General features: G+C 41.1%; 1 protein-coding gene across 2 annotated transcripts in view; it reads right to left on the bottom strand.

Moving 5' to 3' along the window:
* Positions 1-22,561, bottom strand: part of LOC144725015 (aryl hydrocarbon receptor-like) — a 94,175-nt gene extending 71,614 nt beyond the window's left edge. For both annotated transcript variants that reach the window (XM_078604449.1, XM_078604456.1), the window contains exons 1-2: positions 21,874-22,561; positions 18,539-18,726 (exon numbers count right to left, since the gene is read on the bottom strand). In XM_078604449.1, coding sequence (XP_078460575.1) covers positions 18,539-18,726; positions 21,874-21,914 — 229 coding nt within the window. In that variant the 5' untranslated portion in view covers positions 21,915-22,561. The remainder of the gene's footprint in view (positions 1-18,538; positions 18,727-21,873) is intronic.
* Positions 22,562-24,800: the final 2,239 nt, after the last annotated feature.

Below are 24,800 nucleotides of genomic sequence, written 5' to 3'. Positions count from 1 at the left end.
CCTTGCATGGCGTATGCTTGAACTTCTTTCACAGCCTACGTAGCCGACCGTGCGCATCGTAGGTGCAGGACATGAAGCTTAAACACAAAAAGCGGTTCGAGATTTGAAAGTGCATTGCTCCAGTGGCTTCCTAATATCGTAAATTATGATGCACATGATGATTAGTCACATCTTTTTTTATTAATAATCAATCTCTGGCACCGTTTGGCATAGATCAGCCATGCAAGGCAAACTTGCAAAGATAATACTGGCAACATGAATGTTTTCACGCGACGTGCGAATTGGCACAATCTTGTTAACAATTGTTTGGAAACAGTGGATTTAATACGCATTAAAATCGCCATTATTTGTATGGTTTATGCTTTACATATTTTTTTCTAGTTTTGGTGGCAATGATTTGTAGATGAAGAATTACCAACCTTTCCAAAGTACAATCTTATAGGTTTTAATGGAAAATGTGGATCCATAATGCAGCTACATCTTACACTGTTTGGAAGTTTAAAGAATATGCTGATGTCATAAAAAAATGTTGACTGAGATAGCAACTTTAAAAAAATTCATTGTAAGTATTTTTACTTATTTTTATTATCCTCATCATTAACAACAGTCATCATCATAATCTGCAATGGCTAAAATCTTCCACGTTTATATTTAAGGATTCTTTTTTTTTCAAACAAATGTTTCAGAATATATCTTATAATGTTGCTTGAAGTAACCTTGGTGACAAGGACACTGGATGCTCTTTCGCCTTGTACTTTACCACTCCAATGTAGAAGTTGACCCTTGCAAATGGTGTTGGTAATCTCGATATATATTTATTTCCCTCCGTTTGTGTGAGCTTGGATGACTACTTCAGTTTCAAATTATTCAAATGCCCTTTAATCACTGATAAAAGCCCAGCAAATTGTATTTGATATGCAAGTCTTTTTAATGATTTAATTGCTATACAGCGCTGTTTTAACATGTGGTTGACATTTATTTTAGAATGTTTATCCCAACGTGCAAAACAAAGATACGTTTTTTTTTTAAATATGCCAATTTTTCCAGCCGTTCACAAATTGGCTCACCCATTCAAAAAAGATTGCCGAAGTCAGCTCTGCCCCACTGCATGGGGAAGGGGCCTTTGCTTGTGAAGGGCATCTATCAACCGATCTCACACAGGAAAGGTGAATTAAATAATCCATCCACTCACACTGTACCAGCGATGCAATGCAAGAGAAGGGACTAACCCCCACACATAGTCCAACAGAAACCTTTACTCTTTTAACCACAGCATATCTATTTCACTCAAGACGGTGACTCAGGAAAGGTGGCTGAAAAAACTTTTCCCAAATTTTATACCACCTTTATTGGGAATCATCCTTATTTTCGCTGATATAAGAGACGGTGACATGTGCTCACACAACAGCTTCACCGTTATAAAATGTAGACGTATTGAATGGATATTGATTATATTTCTACTCTTTTTAATGTTTTCCCAGGGTATCGTATTACAAATCAAAAGTTTTCATATTTTTTAATGAATAATCTGAAGAATAGAAATCAACTTGAAAACATTCTGTAATAGCATCGTAGAATAAAATGTTTAACTTCTGTACATAAACCACATTAAAACAATGTTCTCTATTTATACAAATACTTAAAAGCAACAGGAATTCCAAAGTATATGTGTTAATATTTTATATCTCCTACTTTGAATCGTACACAAACAAATGAAATAAAGATGTCATTATAGTTCTCAGAAAAAAATATGTTACAGGCAGCTGGATAGTGTGCAGTGTCTTTGAGCTCAGTCATCATACAAAAACAAATACCGCCTGAATGGACTTTTAACAGGCTGTCGGGGAATAAGCTGTTAGCGAGCACCTATGAAAGTCAGCACGGCACACAAAGGGGTTGGTATAGCCAACATCACTCCAATCTGCCTTTGTTCCCTCAGTGCAGATGTTTACACACTGTTTCAATTTCTCATTTGAAGCTGAGTCGACCTAGAGGAGGCCTAGGAAAGGTTCAAATAATCGTCAATGACGATTATAATCGCCAATGATCTTAGCCGTGGCCAGGAATCTAACTCAGTTCGCTGGGTTTGTAGTGCAGTGCACAAACCACTGCGCCACCGCTCCACCGATGATATACAAGCATGATGTGTGACACACACAAGTCAATATTTCATTACAGTATTGGGAAGGAAATGATGTACAGGCCAGAGTGTTGTGTGTGGTATGCACTGTTAACATAATCACCGGTATGTAATTTGTCTCCCTATTGTGTATGAGATCCAGCATACTAGTGAATGCCAAGCAAATGTTGCGCCGCTGGACAGGCGCATCCAGACATTACTGGCACAGCGCAGAAGATTGCACTATCGGCAGCCACAATGAGCCCAGCCTAAGGCAATCCATGTGGACTTGGCCGACCAACCATCATGATGCACAGTGAAGGCATTGTCAATTCAGCTACAGCCACCACCTACATTGGGATTGTCCCTTTGCTAAGGCTCTTTCAGAGCTACAGTCTGGTGAATGGTGGAAGTGAACACATGCCACTTTATTCGTTAAGAAATGTACTTAATCGTCGCAATGCTCACAAGACTCCCATTTATGAAAGTGTAAAGTCATAGGAGCTAACCTAACTGGATATAGCACAATGACCACACTGTTTGTGGATAGTGGAGAATTTATAGCAGTTACATGCTGGAAAGCAAGTGGATTCTGTGATACAGCAGCAGCAGAAGATCACGAGGTACAACAACAACAAAATAAACATTTCACTTGCAACTGGCAAAGACATTTCTGGTTTGGCTAAAACTATTTGACACAAATGCCCGACCATGTTGTGGTATTGTTTAAAAGTATGCAGAGCACATGTGCATAAGCAATGCTGTGGGGTAACGGCTGTGCTAGTATATAATTGTGACTGTGTGATAAAAAAAAATCCAAGCAAGTGAATGCAAGCACATGCACAGCGATGGTAAAATAGAGGCCTGTTTCTCATTTTCAATTGCTATCTCCATGAAAATACTGTACAATGTGGGCACGTAAGAGACAGGAAAACTATGCATGATGGATATATACACTGGGTAAAGGCATCCCCATGCCAAGACATTCACGGGGGTTTTGTGACCACGCTGGTCCGGACAATTTGACGGAGTTTGGGGGTGAAACGGTCCAAATTTCAAGCTTCACTGATGTTAGCCATGGCTGGGAATTGAACTCAGGTGAGTAGGTTCATCGTGCAGAGAACTAACCACTGTGTCATCACTCACCGCCAAGCAATATATACCCATGCAGGAATATTGCTTATGGAATTTTAGATTTATTTTGTATTCCCCTATAAAACAAAGTGTTGCTGCTTGTTGTATTTACGAGGACAGTTGGTTCATGAACACCAAGAGAAGAACATTTTAAACCAACAAACTGGCTTTTATCACGTGCATTTTCACAGTCTATCACAGAGGCATGACGACTGTGATCTTAATGTCACCTTTTCCCCCTCAAAATGATCGAATCCCATAGTCTTCTCGCCCTGATTGAATAAATTACATTTATTGAAATGTCTCCTTCCTAGACCAGTTTTCCATGGTTGCACTAAAATAAAATTGGGATTTCTTTCAAATGTTTAAATTAAACAAATGTGTATCGGTGCTGTACATGTCACAGCATTATCACATAAAGCAATTGTCTGTAGTATAAAAAAACATGGTTAACCCATTTGCAAGCAGCTGATTATTGAAATATTTGTCATGATTAAGGCACAGTATAGACTATTTAGCACAGCAATGACCTTGAATGGAATGACGCATTAGCCATTCAAAACAACGCCGGGGTCAGAGGACAGAATCTACATGTGACATTACTGCACCGCCAGGCATTGTGTACATTTGTTTACATTTGGGGAATTGTGCGTAAGAGTGGCAGCATGCCGCTTGTGCCTCACAGCAGGCTTAAGCCTATAAAGGCCATGAGCCAGTGGTGGGTGGTCTATTAGGGTGCCTTGTCGACTTGTCAACTCACAACATGAATTTATGCTGGCCCGCAGGGCATGTCCGTGATCACACAGCTGCGGCCCCTCCTCCTCCTCGCATACTAATCGCCGCGCGTCGGTCGTACGAGCTCCCAGCTCACCAGCATCACGGTTTAATGATAAAACTGTAGATTATGTACGATAAACAAAAACAATACAGAGCAACTTGCCATTGTACTGCCTTTTTTACACGTTAGCGCACGAAGCGCTGAATCTGCTCGTGTTTCTGTATCCAAATTGTGCGATGAACGGGTTTAATAGTGCTTAGTCCAAGCACACATGAGCCAAACAAAGTTTGTTTGATTTTAACATTGATGAACGTTCGTGCAGTATATATATATGTTTTATTTTGCTCCGATTTATATTTGCTTAGTTTTTGTACTTTATTTGATTGTATCAGGGTTTTTTTCGTCAATTTGCTAATGAAACCATCATGGTCTCTTGGGTCCTCACAAGGTTTTCTAAAAAAAATACACTTACTTCACTGCAAATAAGTGACCACTTATATATACTTGGCAGTGTGTGAAACAAATACTGGCTCCGAAGCAAAATTCGTGGGCCAGGACCGATAATAACAAAAAAAAGTTTAAAGAATTTCTGGATATTGTGATTTATAACACATTTATAACATACTGTTTTACAACCTGCCTCTGTGAGAGCACTTTTGCAAAAATAAATATACTTCATAAATGAGAAATTACTGGTATAAAATGTTGCATTATGGGAAAGAATAAAAAATATAAATAAAATAAACTTACAAAATGCATGAATTGTGGTAAATAACTTCAGAAATGTAGTGCTTATAATGTATATAAATGTTGTTATCACCTTGTCAATGAAGACGAATATATTGGCCGAATCAATTGGTGTTGACGAATCAGCAAGTACGTGTACTTGTGCAATTTGTACTTCCAAACTCTATTTACATTTATAGCGACTTGCTTACTCTATCTTACGGTCATATGTTTTTTTGTATTGTTTGTTGATGTAACTTTCTGACTTTCCCCCACTGGATAGATGTGAAAAAGAGCTTCATAGCTAATCGGATTTCTCCAGTCTAAATAAAGATTCTGATTCTGACTGCTGAGGGCTCCCATACTAAATCCTGTAGAGCAGATCAACCCTCTCGTATTTCACAATTTTACCATCACTGCCTTCCTGGCTCGCCACCCTGGAAAATGGCTCAAGTGAACTGATGCAGGCAGTAATGAGAAGGACACTGTCACTATTTGAACACACATGTATGATGGGCAAGAACAGGAACATCAAAAGTGTGATGTTTTGAAAAATGGAGGGAACTGGAAAGAGAGGAAAACCTAGCAGAGAACGGCTTCACAACGAGATCAGAAATTGGTGCCTGACATATGTGGCAGTACTTGAGCATATTGGCGCAAGACAGAGGAAAGTGGAAACAAATGATGAAATGTCAAGTAGATACCTACGGGCTATCTGCCCGTGGACCGTGATGATGATGATGAATACAACAGTAATGGCTTTTAAGTGACTTCAAGTGGGTGTATTTTTGTGTTTAAGTATTTGCTAAAATTAGACACACAGTGCTACCTCCCACATTCTCACACCCTCTCCTATATTTTTAGAGCCCATTGATGTGTTTATGCTTGACCCTATGTAAACTTCAACACAGTATTCAATGGAAATCAGTGAAAACATGAGAAAATGCTAATTCCAAATAGCATTGTGTACCTATTTAAAAATATGCACACTAAATATATATGAAGGTTTGGCAAAAACACAACATATATTAAAAATGTAGATTATATTGTGTTATCTCAAATTAAAACTTTCACAAACAATTCATGGAAATAATCATGAAACCTATATAGTTGAAAGTAATCAAGTCAAAAATAAACTTAAGGGGTCTTGATTGATTCCAGATCAACACTCGTAGGGAGTTCAAAGAAGAACATTAATTCATGGTTATGTGAACGTAGGCCAAGTTTGTTTTATGTCGTTGGATGCTTATGAACATAAAACACACACAACAGGGCAAGCCAACAAACAAACGCAACAGAGTCCACCAGCTTGACCGCCTCGTAAGACTTCTGTTTGTGGGAGGATCAATCAGGAGGGGCGGGTGGGTGAGTGGGGAAGTAATTGGGCTGAGCAAGTGAACTTTGGCAGACGCCACAACCAGCTACGAAACAACTTAGCGTGGCAATTTTCAAGCCCCAACAGCGGATTCTCTCACGGTTTGGTTGTGGCAGTTTTGTCGTGAATAAGACCAAGACCCCCCCCCCCCACCAATGTCGGGGCAATCGTGGGAGACATGATCCTCCTCCACAAGCTGTTAACCGCCCCCCTCCCTCAGCTGTTGCATACAAGCATGGAAATAAAGCTATAATTAGACGAGTGAAAAAATAGCACTGCCATCAAGTGCAAGATTGCTGTTACACTTGGTTGCTTGGTCATTATGGTCAATAAACATTGAGCTGACTCTGGGAATGACATGTTTCATATTTTGATTTTAACCTCAGATGTGGATAAGAGCAGTTTTTTAATGTTAATCAAACAAGAAGGATATAAGTTATTTTAATAAAATGCAGTGTTTCCAAAAATCACAACGTAGCATGATTTTTACGTGCAATTTTAATTACGTGCCATAGTTTTAATTGCAAAATAAATAATATTTGCTCTTCACAAAATTCTGCTTTGTAACTAAATTTTTTGCAATAAATCAACTGAATAAAATTCAGTATGGTCTACATGTCCACCGTTTAACCAGTATACTATAGATTTCACTGAGGTATTTTTATCCACCGAGAAATTGTATCCCATGATTCCCTTTGGAAGTTCAAGTGATGAGCACAGCAACAGTATTTATAATCATTGGTGATTTTATTATGAATTTAAAGCATCTATAGATTGTATGAACAATATTTGCAGTACAGTGCTATCATCAAAGAAAGGAAAGAATGCATGAGGTTTTGTTTACACATCTAACATATTTCACTGCATAATGCAGCTGAATTTGACATGCATGCCAAGAACATTTACCTAAATGAATATAAATAACTTTATCATGTCTAAGTATCACTATTGTATATTGTAGCAGGTATTATAGGCCAACACAGCATGACGAATAGTTATAAAGACACAAGCATAAACATGGGCAGTGGTTTATCGCTCACATGCGGGAACAGAAAGTACACATCTCCTGTTTGAAGCCCTGAAATGGTGGGCCGATATTCCACATTCCTATTCTAGAGCACAACCGCTTGCTTATTGGCTTCTCGAAAAGGGATGGAAGATTGAATAAAGACCAAATGCTCGATTAACATTTGTCACATCTGTCCTCGGGAAGAAAAAATGAGATTTATATCTAAAACACATTAGGCTAAAGCCGCTATAGCAACACTGCTTTCACATAGTGCATACACCTGAATCTCCAGCAAGGTTTTCTTTGAAGGCTTCTGTGACCCGGGACCACAAAATGTGTTTATGGAGCTGCAGCTATGGAACTGTTAGACTACTTCTCCACCCACTCGTAAAGAGTTCCATTCAAACGCTTGACGTAAATAATAAATGAGCAGAATGCACCACCACATGAAAGAAGATTAAGATATTCTTTCATCATCAGGAGTTAATGGGCTTTCCCAATGAGCTCCAAGAACCACATCCCTAGATGCCTCACCCGTCATCACTTAACACGTGCTCTCACGCCACAAGGCTAGCCGGTCATTTCGACAGCTCAGCTTAATTAACTGCAAGCGGTAGGAACTGGATGTCAAATGTGAGGATAAGCTCCGAGATCTGGCCAGGGCTTTTTAAATTCACCATTTCCACATACGTATATGGGGGCGTGAGTGGCTGTACCACTTTCAACTTTAAAAAATTTCTATGCGCAGTGAATAAAAGTAAGTTTTCGTGTTAGTGTGGCAGGTTAATTTGTCGTTACACGTCTCCAGTTTCAGAAGCTGTAGAAGTTTACATGAAATAAAACTAGAACATTAACTCTTGGACAGTAGATTTATGTTTAAACCAAACACAACTACTGTATAATGTAAAGTGCAGTTGAAAGCTGAGGTTTTTACAGGGGCAAGTCCTCCAACGGTCAAGTAAATCACAGAAGAAGAAAAAAAGCCAGACCTGAACTGCAGATAGACACAGCTGCATCGAATGGTGTGTGTGTGAAAGATAATGCCACACAAATGTAACTCGAGGACAAATGTTTTCTCATTTAATGGCATGCTGGCTTCGAAGACATTAATGGCACTTTCATAGAATGCCTTGAGCATTTGTAATGAGGCCCGGGTAATGCCATTTTGGCCGGTCTAAATGAAACTCACTATAAAAGTGCACTTAGCTACATTACTGGTGTTTCCGTGAGGGTTCGTTCATTCATGTAGTTTTTCACTCAGTGATCGAAAGGGACAGGTCGACAGCCTCATTTCCCAGTCACCTCCCTATCTCGGGGTAAAAACGAATGGGCAAGTGTTGGTTGGGCCGTCCACTTTTTGTTGTTGCTGCCACACAGATCGCTCCTGGGCCTAATTAGATGCAGTTACCAGCTCGTGTGGTGGTGACTGCTTCTCGTTCTCCGAGACAAGATAAGTGTTTTGTTTTTGTTTTTGGCTGTCTATTTATTAGAATTACTATCATAGCTAATTGTATTCAGTGACGTTGATCACGGAATTTGACGAAATTTTTGTTACTTTTTTGGAACTTAGATACAATCATTTGAGAGTCTCACATTTGTTTCATAGAAGAAAAGGTAACGGTAGCAGCCCTGCTGGCAGAAGGAACTCCACGAGAGGGAGCTTTAGCCCATTGACAATTGAAACGGAAATATTAACCCTTTCCCGTTTCGAAACGTCTGCAATTTGTAGGGTGGGCCCAGTTCACCGCTGAATCTCGGAACGCGCAAAGCGGTTAGCCTTTATTTTATTTAGAGAGGCGTAGCGCCGCTGTTTGTAAAGACATTGTACTCACCGCAGAGAACTGTAGCGACACGACCGCACTCTATGATAGCTGGCACCAAACTGTGGCATGCGCACTCCCGCATGCCCTTTTACTTCCGATTCCGTTCGTACGTGTATGCAATCGGAAGTGTGGCTGTCTTACAGCTATATCACCACTAATCTTCTCATGGGTTAACGGTGAGGCAATTAATTTCATCATTCATCTTCATTCATAATACGGGTTTTTCTGGGTTAGATCGCATAAATATAAAATGTTCGTTACCACCCGACACAGCCAATTAGTAAGGTTTGTCACGTAAACACAACATGCCAATTAGCTACGAGTACAGCGCACAGGAAACACTCTGAGGCACGTGCAGATGAATTTTGAGAATAATATTTTACAGGGGCATTAACAGAGCCTTGACAGTAGCTGCAAGGGTTGGATTGTATATAAAATGTCAAACGGACACCATTGACAATGGTTATGTTAACACTTTATTGTAATTATGTAAATTAGAATCCCGAGTTCAATTAACATCAGCATAAAAAAGGTTAATTTAATTGCATTCCAGCCACATTAAGTATTATATTTATTTGTTTAGGGCAGGGGTCGGCAACCTACGGCTCCGGAGCCGCATGCGGCTCTTTACGGGCTGCTTCTTGACGATATGTACGTATGTACAGTATGTACATAGATGCATTGCGGCTCTTGAAATACTGAATTTTGTACCGAATTGGAAAGAAATGGCTCTTCTTGTTATTTTGGTTGCCGACCCCTGGTTTAGGGTATTGAGCTTTGCCATCAACTATATCGAGTATTAGCATGTACACGAACCAAAGTGAATGTACGACAATGCTGCCTGGACATCTGTGAAAGAAAAAAAACGTTATAGTTCATCGGATGTCTCCAGTCTAAATAAAGATTGATTGTGAAAAAGAAACTATCCTGCACTGAAAATGCACAGGTGCTATCTTAAAGGAGCGGTAATTGTTACAAATCGTGACACCACAAAGGAAGAGCACATCACATCAGTTGTTTTACTTTTAGCGCAAACTCATCTCACTCAACCGCAGTAACGTAACACCATTGTACTGATCGTGTCTTAAACGAGACAATCTCCGAATATGAATGTGTATAAACATTTTACGAAGACAATTGCATCAACAATTAGGTGCATAATTTGAAGATAGATTTATCATGAACATCATTACAATTTACACAGTTTCAGTATCGACAGCACCAATTCTACAGCCGAAAATTACTCACAAATATACTCTTGAAAATGTCTAAACAAAACTGACTTATTTTGAGTAAGCACTATAGAACCAAGATTATTTAAAGACTAAATATACAGAATGTATTAAAATAGTTCATTTACATTTGTTTAGATGACGTACTTATTTTCATTTGACCATATTTGCACATTAACTACAGCATGGAAACATATTCAAATAAAATAAAAATAAAAATTCCGTTTCTATTATGGCAGCTACATCTTAAAAACATGAGAGATGGCGATGCTTTGGTGAGGCCTTCATCCAGAAGTGAATTGATCATGGCCGGCCATGATGATGGCAAGTTACATTTATAGAGTGTATGAATCACAACATATGCATTTAACTAAACACGGTGAGATGGCTTTTCCACAGCGTGTGGCATATTTTCTATGGTACGATGGTCATGTGAGTCCCTGCCAATCATTTCAGCTGAGCTTCCCTTGACTTTGGAGTAATCCATGGCCTTCATAATGAGCGCAAATCTAAAATCCCTGCCACACAAATCCAACTTTATATAAAGCTTACATTCCCCATTGTTTATGGCACTGCAGGTGAAATTACAGCTAGTTTGTTTTTTCTCTCTGCCAAGCTCTAACTAATACCACACAATCCTCAATACTATTTGCAAATGTTTTCATCGACAAAATCTGCGCTGCGTTAAAATGAGATAAACTTTTGCCGTTAGAATCTCGGCAGCATTTAAAAAAGAAAAACACAATAAATTCTGCTAAGATACATTGTGGCGTTGCGTCTCCCGGAATAAGTTTTGCACGATCGCACCGCTGCGTGCACGCTACCGTGCAGTAAAAAGGGTCAAGAACAATAAAGGGGGCAGGGGTGGATGCTGCAAATCGCTTGACTGAAATATTTATTTGGGAGGACCAGCCAAGTGACAGAATGAATAAAATTTATTCTCAACCACTGCAATTTTGTGATGTCTCTAATAGTCCCAAAAAACTTCCTTGACCTCAATATTTAAAGTCACCAGAGACGTGAGTTTGGCAGTTGACTACTGCTTTAAAACAGACATTCCATATTTGGCATGGAGTATATTCTTCTGGAAAACATCCAGAAAACATTGTTAACATTTCTGAACATACAGTGAAGAGAAGGCAGACAGGTAAAGGTTGCTGCACTGTCTAAAATTTTAATTAGAAATTGTATTAATATTTAATATTATTTATCAATTGTTACAGTACTGGGTAATGCAAGCAGAGATTGTATTTGACGTGTTTTTAGAAGCATTTTAAGCCACGTGAACAGGAGACCTATTAATTTGGATCATTCAATTTGCAAGAAACACGTTGCTCACCTTTGCCTTTTGTAAGATGCGGACTGTTATTTTTTATGCTTTGTTAGCAATTGTTGATGCTGCACCTTAAGGTTTAATGTACTCCCGCTAAATAACCATTTTCTTAGGAGGCACCATTCGCCATTACCATGTCTATAGACAGTTGCATTATACAAAGCAGGCAGTGGTAACACATTCCTAGAATTTTTTCAGATTTAGTGGAAATCCATCCAGCTCAGGGACAAACTAAAGCACTTTAAAGTAAAGGAAAGTGTCAATGCACAGACCACGCCTCAGATTTGTAGGCTTTTGTTCGATCGTTAAGATTCCTTTAAGGTAGAATTTGGAGCTTTTAGAGCCACTACAAACTTGGAAATTCAACTCTGTAGAGGGGCTCACCCATTGCGTTCACACTTCACGTGGCGTATTTGACCAGCCCTTGTTATCTGGCTCTCTTGCATACAAACACTTGCCTCTGTCCATACGTTTTTGACCGTGGCTTGGGTGGTATGATTCTTTTGAGTAACCCAGATGATGCATACAGGGTAAACAATTCATCCATGTGTTAACAGACAATTGTAACGGTAAGAGACGATTTGAACCATTAAAATAAAGTGCTCTTACAAAGCATATACGTAATGAGCATATACCTCTGCAAATATAAAACATTGTCAATCTTCTGTCAAATTGGTGGAAAAGCACTACAATGGCAATGTATCTCATTAAGACAATCGCCATGCTATGTAGTATTTCATTTTCTGTTATTTACTCCCGCATATATGTTAAATGGCAAGTATATAAGATTAATAGACAACAGATCCACGTTTTTCCTACTTCGATTTTTTTTTATAATTTCATCTGGGCTATGAGAAGTGCAAATTGTTGATGATTTTTGCTGGTTAGACCGGTTGACACGTAACACTTAGAGCAGTGCTTCTTAACCTTTACTGCAGCCTTGCACCCCTCTGGGTCTCAATCGTTAAAAACATGTATGTTATTCAACAAATAGGGTTTGATGAAACAAAGTAAGTTGTACTTAGGTGCCCGTGCTTCATTTGTGTTTCGATTATTGACTTTCTAAAAAAATCTGGCCACGTCTCGCACCCCCAGAAAGGGCATCTCGCATCCCCAGAGGGTGCGTACATCCCAGGTTAAGAAGAACCACAGACTTAAGAGTATTAGAACTGCATCAGTGACATGATTTAGTCATCAATTAAGGCGCAGACAAGGAAGACACTTGCCCTCAGCCCTTCGTTTCAGGGGATCCTCAAAAGGTTGAGTCTTGTAAGTTAACCACTCGGATATTCTTCTCAGGGGAATGCCCTCAGGAATGTTATTATCAGGGAACCCCAAAGGGAATGTTGGTGCTGGAGCCCTTGACCTGTGCCCCATCACTCTGTGGAGGTTTACTCAAGCACGCCTGTGCCACTAATGGCTTAATTACACAGCCTCTGCAACTTGAGCGTTTTATACAGTGGCTTGTCCAGCTATTTCATTCAACCTATGTAAACATTAACCCTTTGTTTACACCAAGGAATTCAACATTTTGGGGATTTAGTAAATTCACAAGGACTTCTCCATGTGCGAGAAAAAAATATAGTGGTCTTAAAGAACCCACTCACCAAAGCGATGTGCTAAAAAAAACACTTGTGCTTATTTTATGATGAATGCTGTAGACAGTTCCATGAATGGACTTCGACAATGCGCGCGGCCTTCACGTTTTGGCATTTGCAAGCACGGAGAAAGAAAAAAAAATACTACGCGCCAGAAAGAAAGAAATCTCCAACTGTGGAGCCAAGCTAATTCCCAACCACACCCCACTAATTATTGAGAAAACAAAGCAGCGCACAATGAGGCCCGGCTTGTAGAGATCTCTTGTATTAATGAGGACATTTCTAGCACCGGGTTGACGCACAGCAGACAGGGGCCCCGCGATGCACACAAAGTGCCCCGTTCTCCGCGGACAAGTCAGACTCGCTGCATTATTTAGTGACAGCTGTCAGAAGGCATTTCATTCCAAAAGGAATGAAAAATTCATTTTCCCACAGCGCTGCTTGTGCACACATGCCGTGCTCTCGCTCTCTCTACCATGCTGTCACCCACACTTCCCCACCCCCATCACCCAGTCCCCCCCTCCAGTGTGACATTGCAAACCATAATGCTTTCAATTGGACCACCACTCTCTACTGATTTTTGTAAACATTTAAGCTGCGACCTTTATCAAAAAATTACCCGAACTGAGAAGCATCTGAATACACATTTACGTGGACAGGGGGGGGGGTAAACGATGGAACTCTATTTTTATATTTGTGTCTGCCAGACTGGTTATAGCGAGACTCCTGGCATAATTTACACCCACCGCTTCTATATCACACGTTCCTGGCATACAGGATGCATCCAATTGTTTCTAACTTGATTACAACCGCTGCGAAATGTGTAACAATTTAATCGAGTTCCGCATGGGGATGACAAATTGTTGAGTAAATATCACTCAACAATGATGATCCTAAAAGTCATTCAACGAACTCCGTTGTGTTTTTGTTTACATAAACCACGCACACTCACAGTGTAGTTTTCCTGCCACCCATCTGTACAGTATTTGCAAAAAGCAACCGAGCGCGATGACCTCATTACAGTGCACACGTGCACCAATAATTACTAGGCTTATACAGTCCAGTGTAATGTGATGGTCTATTTGGAATCAAGCGTCTCGCATTAAGCGTCTCGGAGCAAAGTACTTTGGACGTGGTTCGTCGACACACCTTCTTCGCGAAGACAAACGCTACCGGCCGTTCCTCCCAAATAAATCTTTCAGTTAAGCGATTTTCAGCACCCCCCCCCTCTGCCCCCTTTATCGTTCTTGACCCTTTTTATTCCACCCTGGCGTGCTGCGTAGCAGCGGTGCGATCGTGCAAAACTTATTCCGGGAGACGCAACGCCACAATGCATCTTAGGAGAATTTTAGGGGTGTTTTTTTTTCTTCTTTAAACGCTGCCGAGATTTTAACGGCAAAAGGTTAATCTTATTTTAACGCAGCGCAGATGTTGTCGATGAAAACATTGCGAAATGAAGTCCGCATTTGAAAGCAAATCTTCATTTCATTAACGTCGTAAAAAATGATAATGCTTGTTTTAAATAGCAAATGATACAAACCTCCGTTCCAGATTTATCCCTGCGCATACAAATTAGACGTAAAGTATATATATATTTTAAACATCCCATCCTTTTTACACAATCACTCCTACCCAGAAGGCCACATGGCTGACGGGATATGTAAAACACACTTGAACTTGTTTTTTTTGGATGGACAGGCATGTGACGGAGGTAATGTTATCTGCTTATTTTGTCACTGATATATTCTTCACAATGACGCAAGTTATGATTTAGTGTTATGCATTATACATACACAGTAGTTTTTTGCATAGACTTAGGACGCATATCTAAGATAGAGAGTCCTGGCCAAAAATCGTCTGGCAGTTCACCAGCATTTGTTTAGGCAAGCTGTGAGTGTGTTGACCAGATATTGAATGTGAGTATGCTTGTATTAAACCAATCCTGCTGACAAAAATAACTTCCAAAATGTTGTGGGGTTGATGGGATGTGTAGAAAAGATTTGTGTTATTATTCAGGGGGACATATATGGGAAGGAGTCGTGTATAGTCTGCTTTTTTGGATTTGTTTTGTATAATCTCCACAATCACGCTGATTATTTTGCATATAATTGTTGGACTTATAAATAAACTGCCTCTTAACACAATTTAAGTAACTCCCACTTACTCACAAAGCACACAGGCAAACACGCAACCCACACGGGTGCATAAAGATACACAAATGCATCGTATATATTATAGTGAACATCTGGAAATACATTGTTGAGTATCGCACCGTAACATTGCATGCAGCACTGTGATGATGATGATGATATACGTGGTGTCCTACAGTGTTGAATTGAGATTGGCATATGTGTAAAACATATTTATTCTCAGCCCTCGTCAAATTGCTCGCGTGAAAATATATAATACTGTACTGAATATATATCAAGTAATATCTACTATTGAAGTGTGCATTGTACACAAATGTAAATAATGTATAGCGGCAGATGTAAACATCACAAGATGGTAAAGTTCAACCAAAGCATTGGAGTATAAGAATTTGTCCCGTCGATATTTTTCTTCTGGACAATGTTTTTGTAGCTTTCATAAAAATGTTGTGGATTATGTATTAATGTGATAATGAGGCTTACGGCTAAAGAAAGAGCTTATTATGTTGGAGAGAGGGTTATTATGTTGGTGGTAATTGCAAGGACTATTACATTAATGTAAACTAAGAGAATGGTGAAAGCACTGTGACATGTCATCTGAGCGGCAGTGTAGAGTACTGTAGTATGTAAAAAGACTTGATATTAAAAAAAAACATGCACACATATCAAGTGTGGCAGATTCCGCGCAGTGCTGATAATAATTCGGTATGCCGCAAGATCAATAAGTAATTATGGCACTCTTCACCTAATTAATTGCATAGTGTTTTCACGTTAGGCAGCAATAAATGCAAGGCTTTCAACAGCTGATATTAATGGTTTTGAGATAAGCTATGTCCAATAAGTAGTTCACATAAGCCCTTTCTGGCATTATAACCCTGGGATACTTTCAAAGAAGACATGCTTGGGTTCAAGTCATATATTTAGAAAAGTATAGGTTCAGCCCTGCAATATCTTGCACATGCCACTGCTGGCAGAAGGACCTCTACAAGTGTCAAGTGGATACTCGGCCTACTTTTTCACACTGGCCAAATGTCTTAGAACTAAGCCGATCGGTAAACTCTTTACTGAGCTTCTTGAGCGAGCTGGTCTGGATTGGTCAAGGCCGGAGCCCCATTTCACCCAGGAAACTGAAGAGTACAGACTGTCGATATTTCTTGTCTTGTCGCTATAACATAAACTACAAATATTTAAGAGCGCACATTAAAAAAAAAACTAAATAACAAATACAATGAAGAAAATATATAAAAAATGTAACCTTAAAATATTAGCAATGATTCTCATACTGTCTGGGCCACTGTGATGTTGTTGCTCATTTACACTGCTGGGTGGACAGAGGCAAAGAGATACAAACAAACAAAAATAACTTGATTGTTTCAAACGTGGCGTTACGAGATCGAATTCGAACCAGCGACCTCTGGGGTTTCCAACCCACTCTGCCAACCATCACACCCGTAGCACCTATTATAACACATTCCTGCGGAGGGAGCTGGTAGGAACATTGGGTTGCTCGGTCAATGGCCAGGGTCAACGGCGGCGTGGTGTATTCCGCAAATATGGCCGACTGTGAGGGCGGGCACAAGCCGGCGTGAGTAGGTTAAACGTTGAGTTTTATAAGGGCACCACGGGGTGACCAGCCCCTCCCCACCCTCCCCACCCAGCCTCTCTCTGCACGACGGACGGACACAATAATCCCCTGTGGGCTGGTGTAACCAGGAGGATCCTACCAGTACATGACTGTACATACGACACATATAACATTCCTTAATCTTGGATGATTATTCCCCTCCGCCGCCCCAAATAAAGGCACAAATCCCACAAAACAAAGTGTTAATTCAAACTGTTCCAGATGTGTATTGCATTAATTCATGAGCAAATGTGTACCTGATATCATATGACCCTAATATAACAACAAAAATATTGAGATAAACACCATTATGCAAAGTGATGCTACAATGCACGGCCTTATGTAAAAAGAGGTCAAATACGTCTGATTTAGAAAGTGCAATACAGCATTAGACTGTACATATCCCTCTGGCATCTCTCACACGCTGGGTTGACAGGCAGAGGCACTATCCAGGAAAGCTTGGGTGCTTTAACTTAGACACGTTATAGCACAGAGGTCACGCAATATTTCCACTCAGTTCATGCGCACTTTGAATCAATATCTAAAGCACTTGGTTTACGCTTTGTTACTGTGTGGCCATTTCGGCCTTTTACAATTTTTAGAATGTGGTTTTAACTGTCATTTAAATCTAGGCCACAGATTAATATCCCACGAAAGCAAGGCCTCTGTTGACCTACAAACATTGACATAGCGTATTTTCCTGCTTAATGTTTTTTTTGTTGAATTGAAATTCTGCCAAAGGAAATATTTTAAGTTTGTTCAACTGGCCAATGGAAGTAATATTACACATACAAAGATGTCAGTGTTGCATCATGAAGAAATAAAATGTTATTACTGTATAAATAGCATTCATTTCTAAGGGATAAACATATCTTTATTTTAATATGTTATTTAAATGATAATCATTATTAATATCAGATGGAAAATAAAATCCTTACCAGAGAGGACATGATTTAAAATGCCAATGTGCAAAAGCAGTTTGTGATTGTAGTGCTTGATTCGAAAATGTTCATTTAGAAAAATATTTTTTAAACCGACAGTTGTTTTCCTTGTTTTTTTCAGCGCAACATCGAATAAAATTACAATGTGTACATTGTCAAGGAATGGTGTTGCTTTGTATCTATAAAAACTCTACATTTCACACCACTAGCATATGATGTGACAAAAATACTGTACTAATGTGTTAACTAACGTGGGCTTTAGTCAGTGAAATACTTTACGATGTTAAAGGTTTTCGTTACATTATGACAGAAACTGATATATTCGTTTTTTTGTTCATTGTATTCTTGCTTGCGGATGTTGCTGATCAGGTTGGGTGGATGAATGGACACAGTGTGTATGGGTGCAACCATGCTTTCATGTGTCTATAGACAGTTTTAAACCTGGAAGACGTTCTGCAAGTGTCCAGGCTTTAGCCTGGAAGACTTTACATGTGTGCGTGGACATCCACGCGTGTGCGTGCGTGATGTGTCTATACGTTCCGCCCAAGAAGATCCATGAGTGTGTGCGGGCTTTACCCTGAAGAAACGACGTGCGAGTGCGTGTCTGCATCTTGGAATGCCTGTGTCTGCGTGCGTGAACACGCTTTACCACCAAAAAACGATGTACGTGTGCGCGCACGCGCGTGTAAAAGTTATTACCGTGGAAGAAGCTCTTGGCACGAAGGAAGCTGACACTGAGGCGGAGGATGGACAGCTTGTCCAGCCGGGAGATGACGTCCTGTTGGAAGGGCAGCAACCCCGCCAGCCGTTCCAGCTCTGCATTCAGGCGCTCACGATGCCGCTTGGATGGGTTAGACTTGGCTCCTTCCACCGGCACCAGCTTGGTGCTGCGGGCACACGAACCCGGCAAAGGCTGGCTCAGGACGATGGCCGTGTAACGCACACGCAGAGGCAATGCTGAAGCACAGTGGCACATGCCCTGTGAAATCCGCTAACTTTGGAGGAGCAGGAGGTTGTGGCGGAATAAGCAGCGGCGTGAGTGACATCCACCCTTCAGGACTGTGGCGTTCAAGTTGGAGAATGAGTGGTTATCGTCATTATCATCAGCCACTGTCTCTCCACTGGCCTCGCCACACTGTAGCCAATGCTCACGATCTAATTATTTTACCATCCATCTTCTTGCACATGAACTGATCTCATAGCTCCATCTCCACAGCGGTCTTCCTCTTGGGCACGTTTTCTCCTTTGGCTCGTACATCGGCCATTATCCCATCTAGTGGTGCGTTCTGCCCAAGCTTATTCACTTTTCTTATTTGTCAAGATGATGTACCTGACCTGTGTTTGTTCCCTAAAGCATGTCTTCATTTGTGTAATTGCTAGCAAGCATATCTCTACACTTCGTTGAATTGATATCTCTACAAATGTAAATAATTAACTATGTACACTGTGGCCAGTGGACATATGATGTGGCCTATTGAAGGCCACACAAAATAGAATTTTGACCTATCCGTATGGATAGTTTTTATTTGTCTGGGCATGCTGATTAAATCCCCCACATACTCAATACGATTTTAGTTAAATAACCCAAGTCCCTTATAACACCGAGTTTCAATAAAAATATATAACTTTTTTATTTCATTTGACCAAGGATAAAATGTCGAGGTAATTGTGAAGTTATAAATGAGCTACCACTCCTCACATATAAGCCGGTCCCGATAATAGGTTAATGTTATTGACAGTACAACATAGTCTATGTAGCTGCTAACTTTTGTATATTCCATTCCATGACCTCAGGAGAAAGTTGTTTTGCAAAACTTCTTTTTAAAAAACCATCAGATGTTATTGATTGTTGTCAAAGGTGTCTCCATAAAAAAAAACTAACCCAATCCTCACATAAAAACATACCAAAGGTCAAATCAAAGTCCCTGCTTACTTAAACCAACGGGGCAGTGTTCATTACCACTAATGGCTCTGAGCCAATGAGGTGGAAATTCCACATTCCCATGGGCGGCCTACAATGTACAAAAAGCAGATATAAATATATCCTCAAAGAGACACAATACAAATTGGGTGAAAATATGTACACTTCATAACAGGTCATTGCCCAAAACGTTGCCGATTACGTTATATTTCCTCATGTTGAGCTCTTTTAAGATGTGCTTGTGACACCGCTGCCAACGCAGCATCACAATGTTTGTGCTACTTGGAACCGTGGTCAATAATTAGGGATAAATGTGCCGAATGTGGTTGAGCATGACCGCGATTGGGAACGTTTCACATGGCGTTGGTGTGTCAACCTGCAGAAAACCAACCTTCAGGGCTGCGGTGGCCCTCATTCGACTGTTCACCAAGTCGTGATTGCTAACCAGCAGCAGTATATGTAAACTCTACACATTTGTGGATTATGTGAATACTTGTATAATCGTTTAGATGGTGCAACAACCATTTGTTAATGAGTCAAACATGTCACGTACTGTTTCAACAATTATTGTATTCGCATATTGACCGCATTGCACAAGTGCATGATGTATGCATTGTATGAATATAAATGCACATGTGCAATCAGTGTTTCGCATGTTTACATACTGCATTTCAAATGTTTGACGTTATGCCTAAAACAAGAGAGCAATACAATTTGAGCAAACAATACGTTCACGTTATTTGCGCGTACAAATATAACGGCGCATGAAAATAGCTTTCCTGCCTAGGAGCGAGCGGTCAATGTATTTTTGCAATTCAATACCTACAACGAGAGCCCTGTTCTCACGGGCGTGACCATATCACGCTCCTTACTGCACTACAACAGCAGCGATATCAACAGTGCACCGAGCCACCTCGACGAGACACCGTCACCGAAACGTCGGCCACGCGGCGTCGGCTGAAGGTGCTGCTGCTGCCACGCATGGCACCTCGAGACCGCAACAAACAGCACGTGAGACTAACAGCAGCAAGTGCTGTAAAGTAAACAACAACAGCAGCAGGAGGAGGAGGATGAGGCTCCGCTCATGTTAAAACATGCACAGCTGAATCTATTACGGGCACGGCACATCGCATGCATGTTAAATCACCACGTATGTTAAGTGCGCGCGTGTGTACATGTGCGTGTGTGTACATGTGCGTGTGTGTGCATGTGTGTGTACATGTGCATGTGTGTGTGTACATGTGCGTGTGTACATGTGCGTGTGTGTGCATGTGTGTGTACATGTGCGCGTGTGTACATGTGTGTGTGTGTACATGTGCGTGTGTGTACATGTGCGTGTGTGTGCACATGTCCGTGTGTACATGTGCGTGTGTGTACATGTGCGTGTGTACGCGTGTGCACATGTGCGTGTGTGTGTGTACATGTGTGTGTACATGTGTGTGTGTACATGTGTGTGTGTGTACATGTGTGTGTGTACATGTGCGTATGTGTACACGTGCGTGTGTGTACATGCGTGTGCACATGTGCGTGTGTGTGTGTACATGTGTGTGTGTGTACATGTGCGTGTGTGTGTGTACATGTGTGTGTACATGTGTGTGTGTGTACATGTGTGTGTACATGTGCGTGTGTGTGTATATGTGCGTGTGTATACATGTGCGTGTGTGTACATGCGTGTGCACATGTGCGTGTGTGTGCATGTGTGTACATGTGTGTGTGCATGTGCGTGTGTGTGTGTACATGTACGTGCATGTGCGTGTGTGTGCATGTGTGTGTACATGTGCGTGTGTGTGCATGTGTGTGTACATGTCCGTGTGTGTACATGTGTGTGTGCATGTGTGTGTACATGTGCATGTGTGTGTACATGTGCATGTGTGTGTACATGTGCATGTGTGTGTACATGTGTGTGTACATGTGCATGTGTGTGCATGTGTGTGTGCATGTGTGTGTACATGTGTGTGTACATGTGCGTGTGTGTGTACGCGTTTGCAACGCGAGCCGTCACATTCCATTGCGTGAAACGCTGCGAGGATAACGAAGTGTTGTGCATTCGAAAGTGAACTGGGATGATGATGATGACGACGACGATGATGATAACCCAAACCCACCACCGTACCTTCGTTGGACGGGCTTTCTCCTCTTACGTCCGGCGTACATAATGTTCAAGGGGTGCAGAGAAGCGCGGCTACGGGCCGAGAAGGAGACGAGTGGTCGGGCGGAGGGGTTGGAGGGCTGCCTGTTTGTCTGTGTGTGTGCTGGAGTCGGCGTCTTGCTCCCGGGGACGAGAGGGAACGCACGGAGGAGCGCTCAGGTCCCACACGCGCGTGTTTGCGGAGCCGGGCAGGTTTTTAAGTGCGCTGCGCTTGATTTCTCCTCTTCTCCAGCTCCTCTGGCATCCAAAACTAACAAGCACCACTCCCCCCCTCCACCCCACTCAGCCAGCGAGCCAGGCGACGAACACGTACTAGCTGTTATTGTCTTTTATAATTATTATTATTATCACAATTAGTACGTATTCGTAGTAATGTAAAGCGCGCGCGTGCGTGCGCGTATTTGCGTAAAAATTAATTGCACGCGGGAGGAGTCGGAGTCGGAGATGAACGATGACGGCTCAGCCGAAGTTGCCACTGACACGGAGAGACAAACACGAGCAGAGCTTGTGGTGGACAAGGCAAGACCCCCCCCCTCCTCCCCCCACTGAGCCCACGATGGATGGGACGGAGAGCGCAAAGAGTCCAGAGTGAGGGTAGTGGTTGTGGTTGTTGCAAGCAAGCCGGCACCGAGAGTTTGCTGCCCGAGCGATTGATGGGAGAAAGCCGTGGGGTTGCCGTGCCAGTGGTGGGGGGGGGAGGATGCTGAGAGAGGGAGGCTAGGTCAAGGGGAAGGGCGAAGGCGGGTTAAGACGTGGGTGGGTGGGTGGTGGTGGTAGTGGGTAGCAGGGCTTTTTGTTGTTGTTGCTTACTACACTTCGACTTGTACAGCCCCACGTCCCCTCTCTCACCCTCTCTGTCCACCCTCTCAGCCACGGTCACGGACAAACCCGCTTCGGAGATTAATCATGCACGGTTAACGTGCTGTGCGTGCCCCAGCAATTAAGGACCGCTCACCGTAACGTTTCACAGCAGCTTTAATTGAGTTGAAGCTGCCAGTGTCAGTTATTTTAATAGGAATGTGACCGGCTGGTAAGTGGGTGAGTGGGGGGGCAGTAAATGTTTGTTAGCACTGTGGAGAGCACCGTTTGAAGAAGCATCTGATTGTCTTGCGAGCGAAACCGGTGTGAACTGACTTGTTCAGTCATGAATATATCAATGTTCGGTGGCTGCGCAAGTAAATGGTTGGGGCTTTGGGTGCGAATTTTAGGGAACCGCCAAGGCCCCTGGAATTTTTTGTTAACACTTCTCTAGAAATGTCTGTTGAGATATATACATGAACGCAGTGCAACAATATGTAAATAATGTATCCGTCATCTGCCAGGCTTCACAGATGCTTGTAATATTATGGCATCTTTGCATGGATAGATCCAAAAGAGATTTAATATGAAAAGAGCCTCCTGCCGGGCTTGCCTTCCGGTGCCAGCTTTCATCACATTTCACACACCTGATACTGCACACAGTGAAATGTGTGTAACTTCAAAATTGCCTCGTGCGCTTAAAACCGGGCAAAAATGCAGTTTGGTGAAATTTGTATCGACTTCCTCGATTCAACCAGAAAATGCATAATAACAGAATATGCAGTATGTGGTTTAAACATATGCTATGGCCTCAGTCTCCATAATTTTAAACTACACAGGACATTATGTAATTAAACTTTATTGCTCTTGCCACATAGCTGCTTTCTCAATATTAATGCAAAAATAATTTTAAATAATATAATCTTGCATATATTTTAGGCATCCGCATTGGACAATACAGAATTGCAATACTCATTGCAATTGAACTGCAACGTTAAATTAAACAGGTGATAATTGTAAAAAAAGGTATGAAGTTCAAACGATATTTCATTCCGATTTATGCAAAGAAGGCTACTCGTTTCATAATTGGTTATTTACCAAAAACTAATGCGCAACACATGACAAGAGTCACAAGTACATGTAATTAAAGAAACCCTGGGAAAATAGCAGCTATACATTTTGCAACATATACCCTAATTAGGACAGAGTTGGCTTGTGTTGTTGGCACAGAAAAATGTGTTTCAACATTAAGCACATGTTTCTATTGTCGCTCTAGTTCATATTATGTAACTGCCTATGCCAACTATTAACCCCAACCCTTTCACAAATGTGCATCCATTCATTCGTCTGACCTCCTTCAATTCTTGTCTCGTCCCATTAGTACTGCAGGCATAGCCACAGCCCCACCTGCAAGCAATCTATTTGTGTGCAGGCACAGGCAAATCACTGTTCAAATGTTCACTGATACAACAAATATGTATCTGTAATCACAATGCATCCAACCACTTCACATCCAACCCCAGCAGCTTCTAAATACAGTACTTAGAATTCAAGTGCAGGAGGTTGGTTGCTTCCATAGTCAGCATGCTGCCACAATTCTGTTGTCAAGCGAGAGTGTGTCATATAGAATCCAACCGTTGCTACATTATGAGCAGTCTTGTTTAAAGTTAATGTTCTTAATATTAATGCAATAGTCTATTTGTAATATGGTTTAATTTATGGTAATGTAAATATTATATATAAAAAAGCTGCATTACACCACTTCCATTATTTTTGAAGGTGATGTAATAGTGTGTGACTAATATTTCAACCTATTTTTCCATAATTGTGCTTATTTTCCCATAATACCACAATGCACAGTTAATTCACGACTGACCCAGGACCTCATATCCCATAAAGCCCTCACGTAATATTGAGAGTTCTAAATTATTGTCTTTCCACACAATAGTCTATACATAGGATGTTGTGCATTGTTTTTTTGAGAACCCACTGAGACCTAATGCTTATTTGGCATAAGCTACTTGAGTGGCTAGTTACGAGGAAACAGGCAAGATGTTGTGACATTTGTTTGCAGTTAATGTTTAAATGATAAA

The sequence above is a fragment of the Lampetra planeri genome, chromosome 2, assembly GCF_965212315.1.
Source record: "Lampetra planeri chromosome 2, kcLamPlan1.2.h2, whole genome shotgun sequence".
Classification (NCBI taxonomy): domain Eukaryota; kingdom Metazoa; phylum Chordata; class Hyperoartia; order Petromyzontiformes; family Petromyzontidae; genus Lampetra; species Lampetra planeri.
The sequence above is the reverse complement of the archived record's forward strand: the minus strand, read 5'-3'. Positions and strand labels throughout refer to the sequence as shown.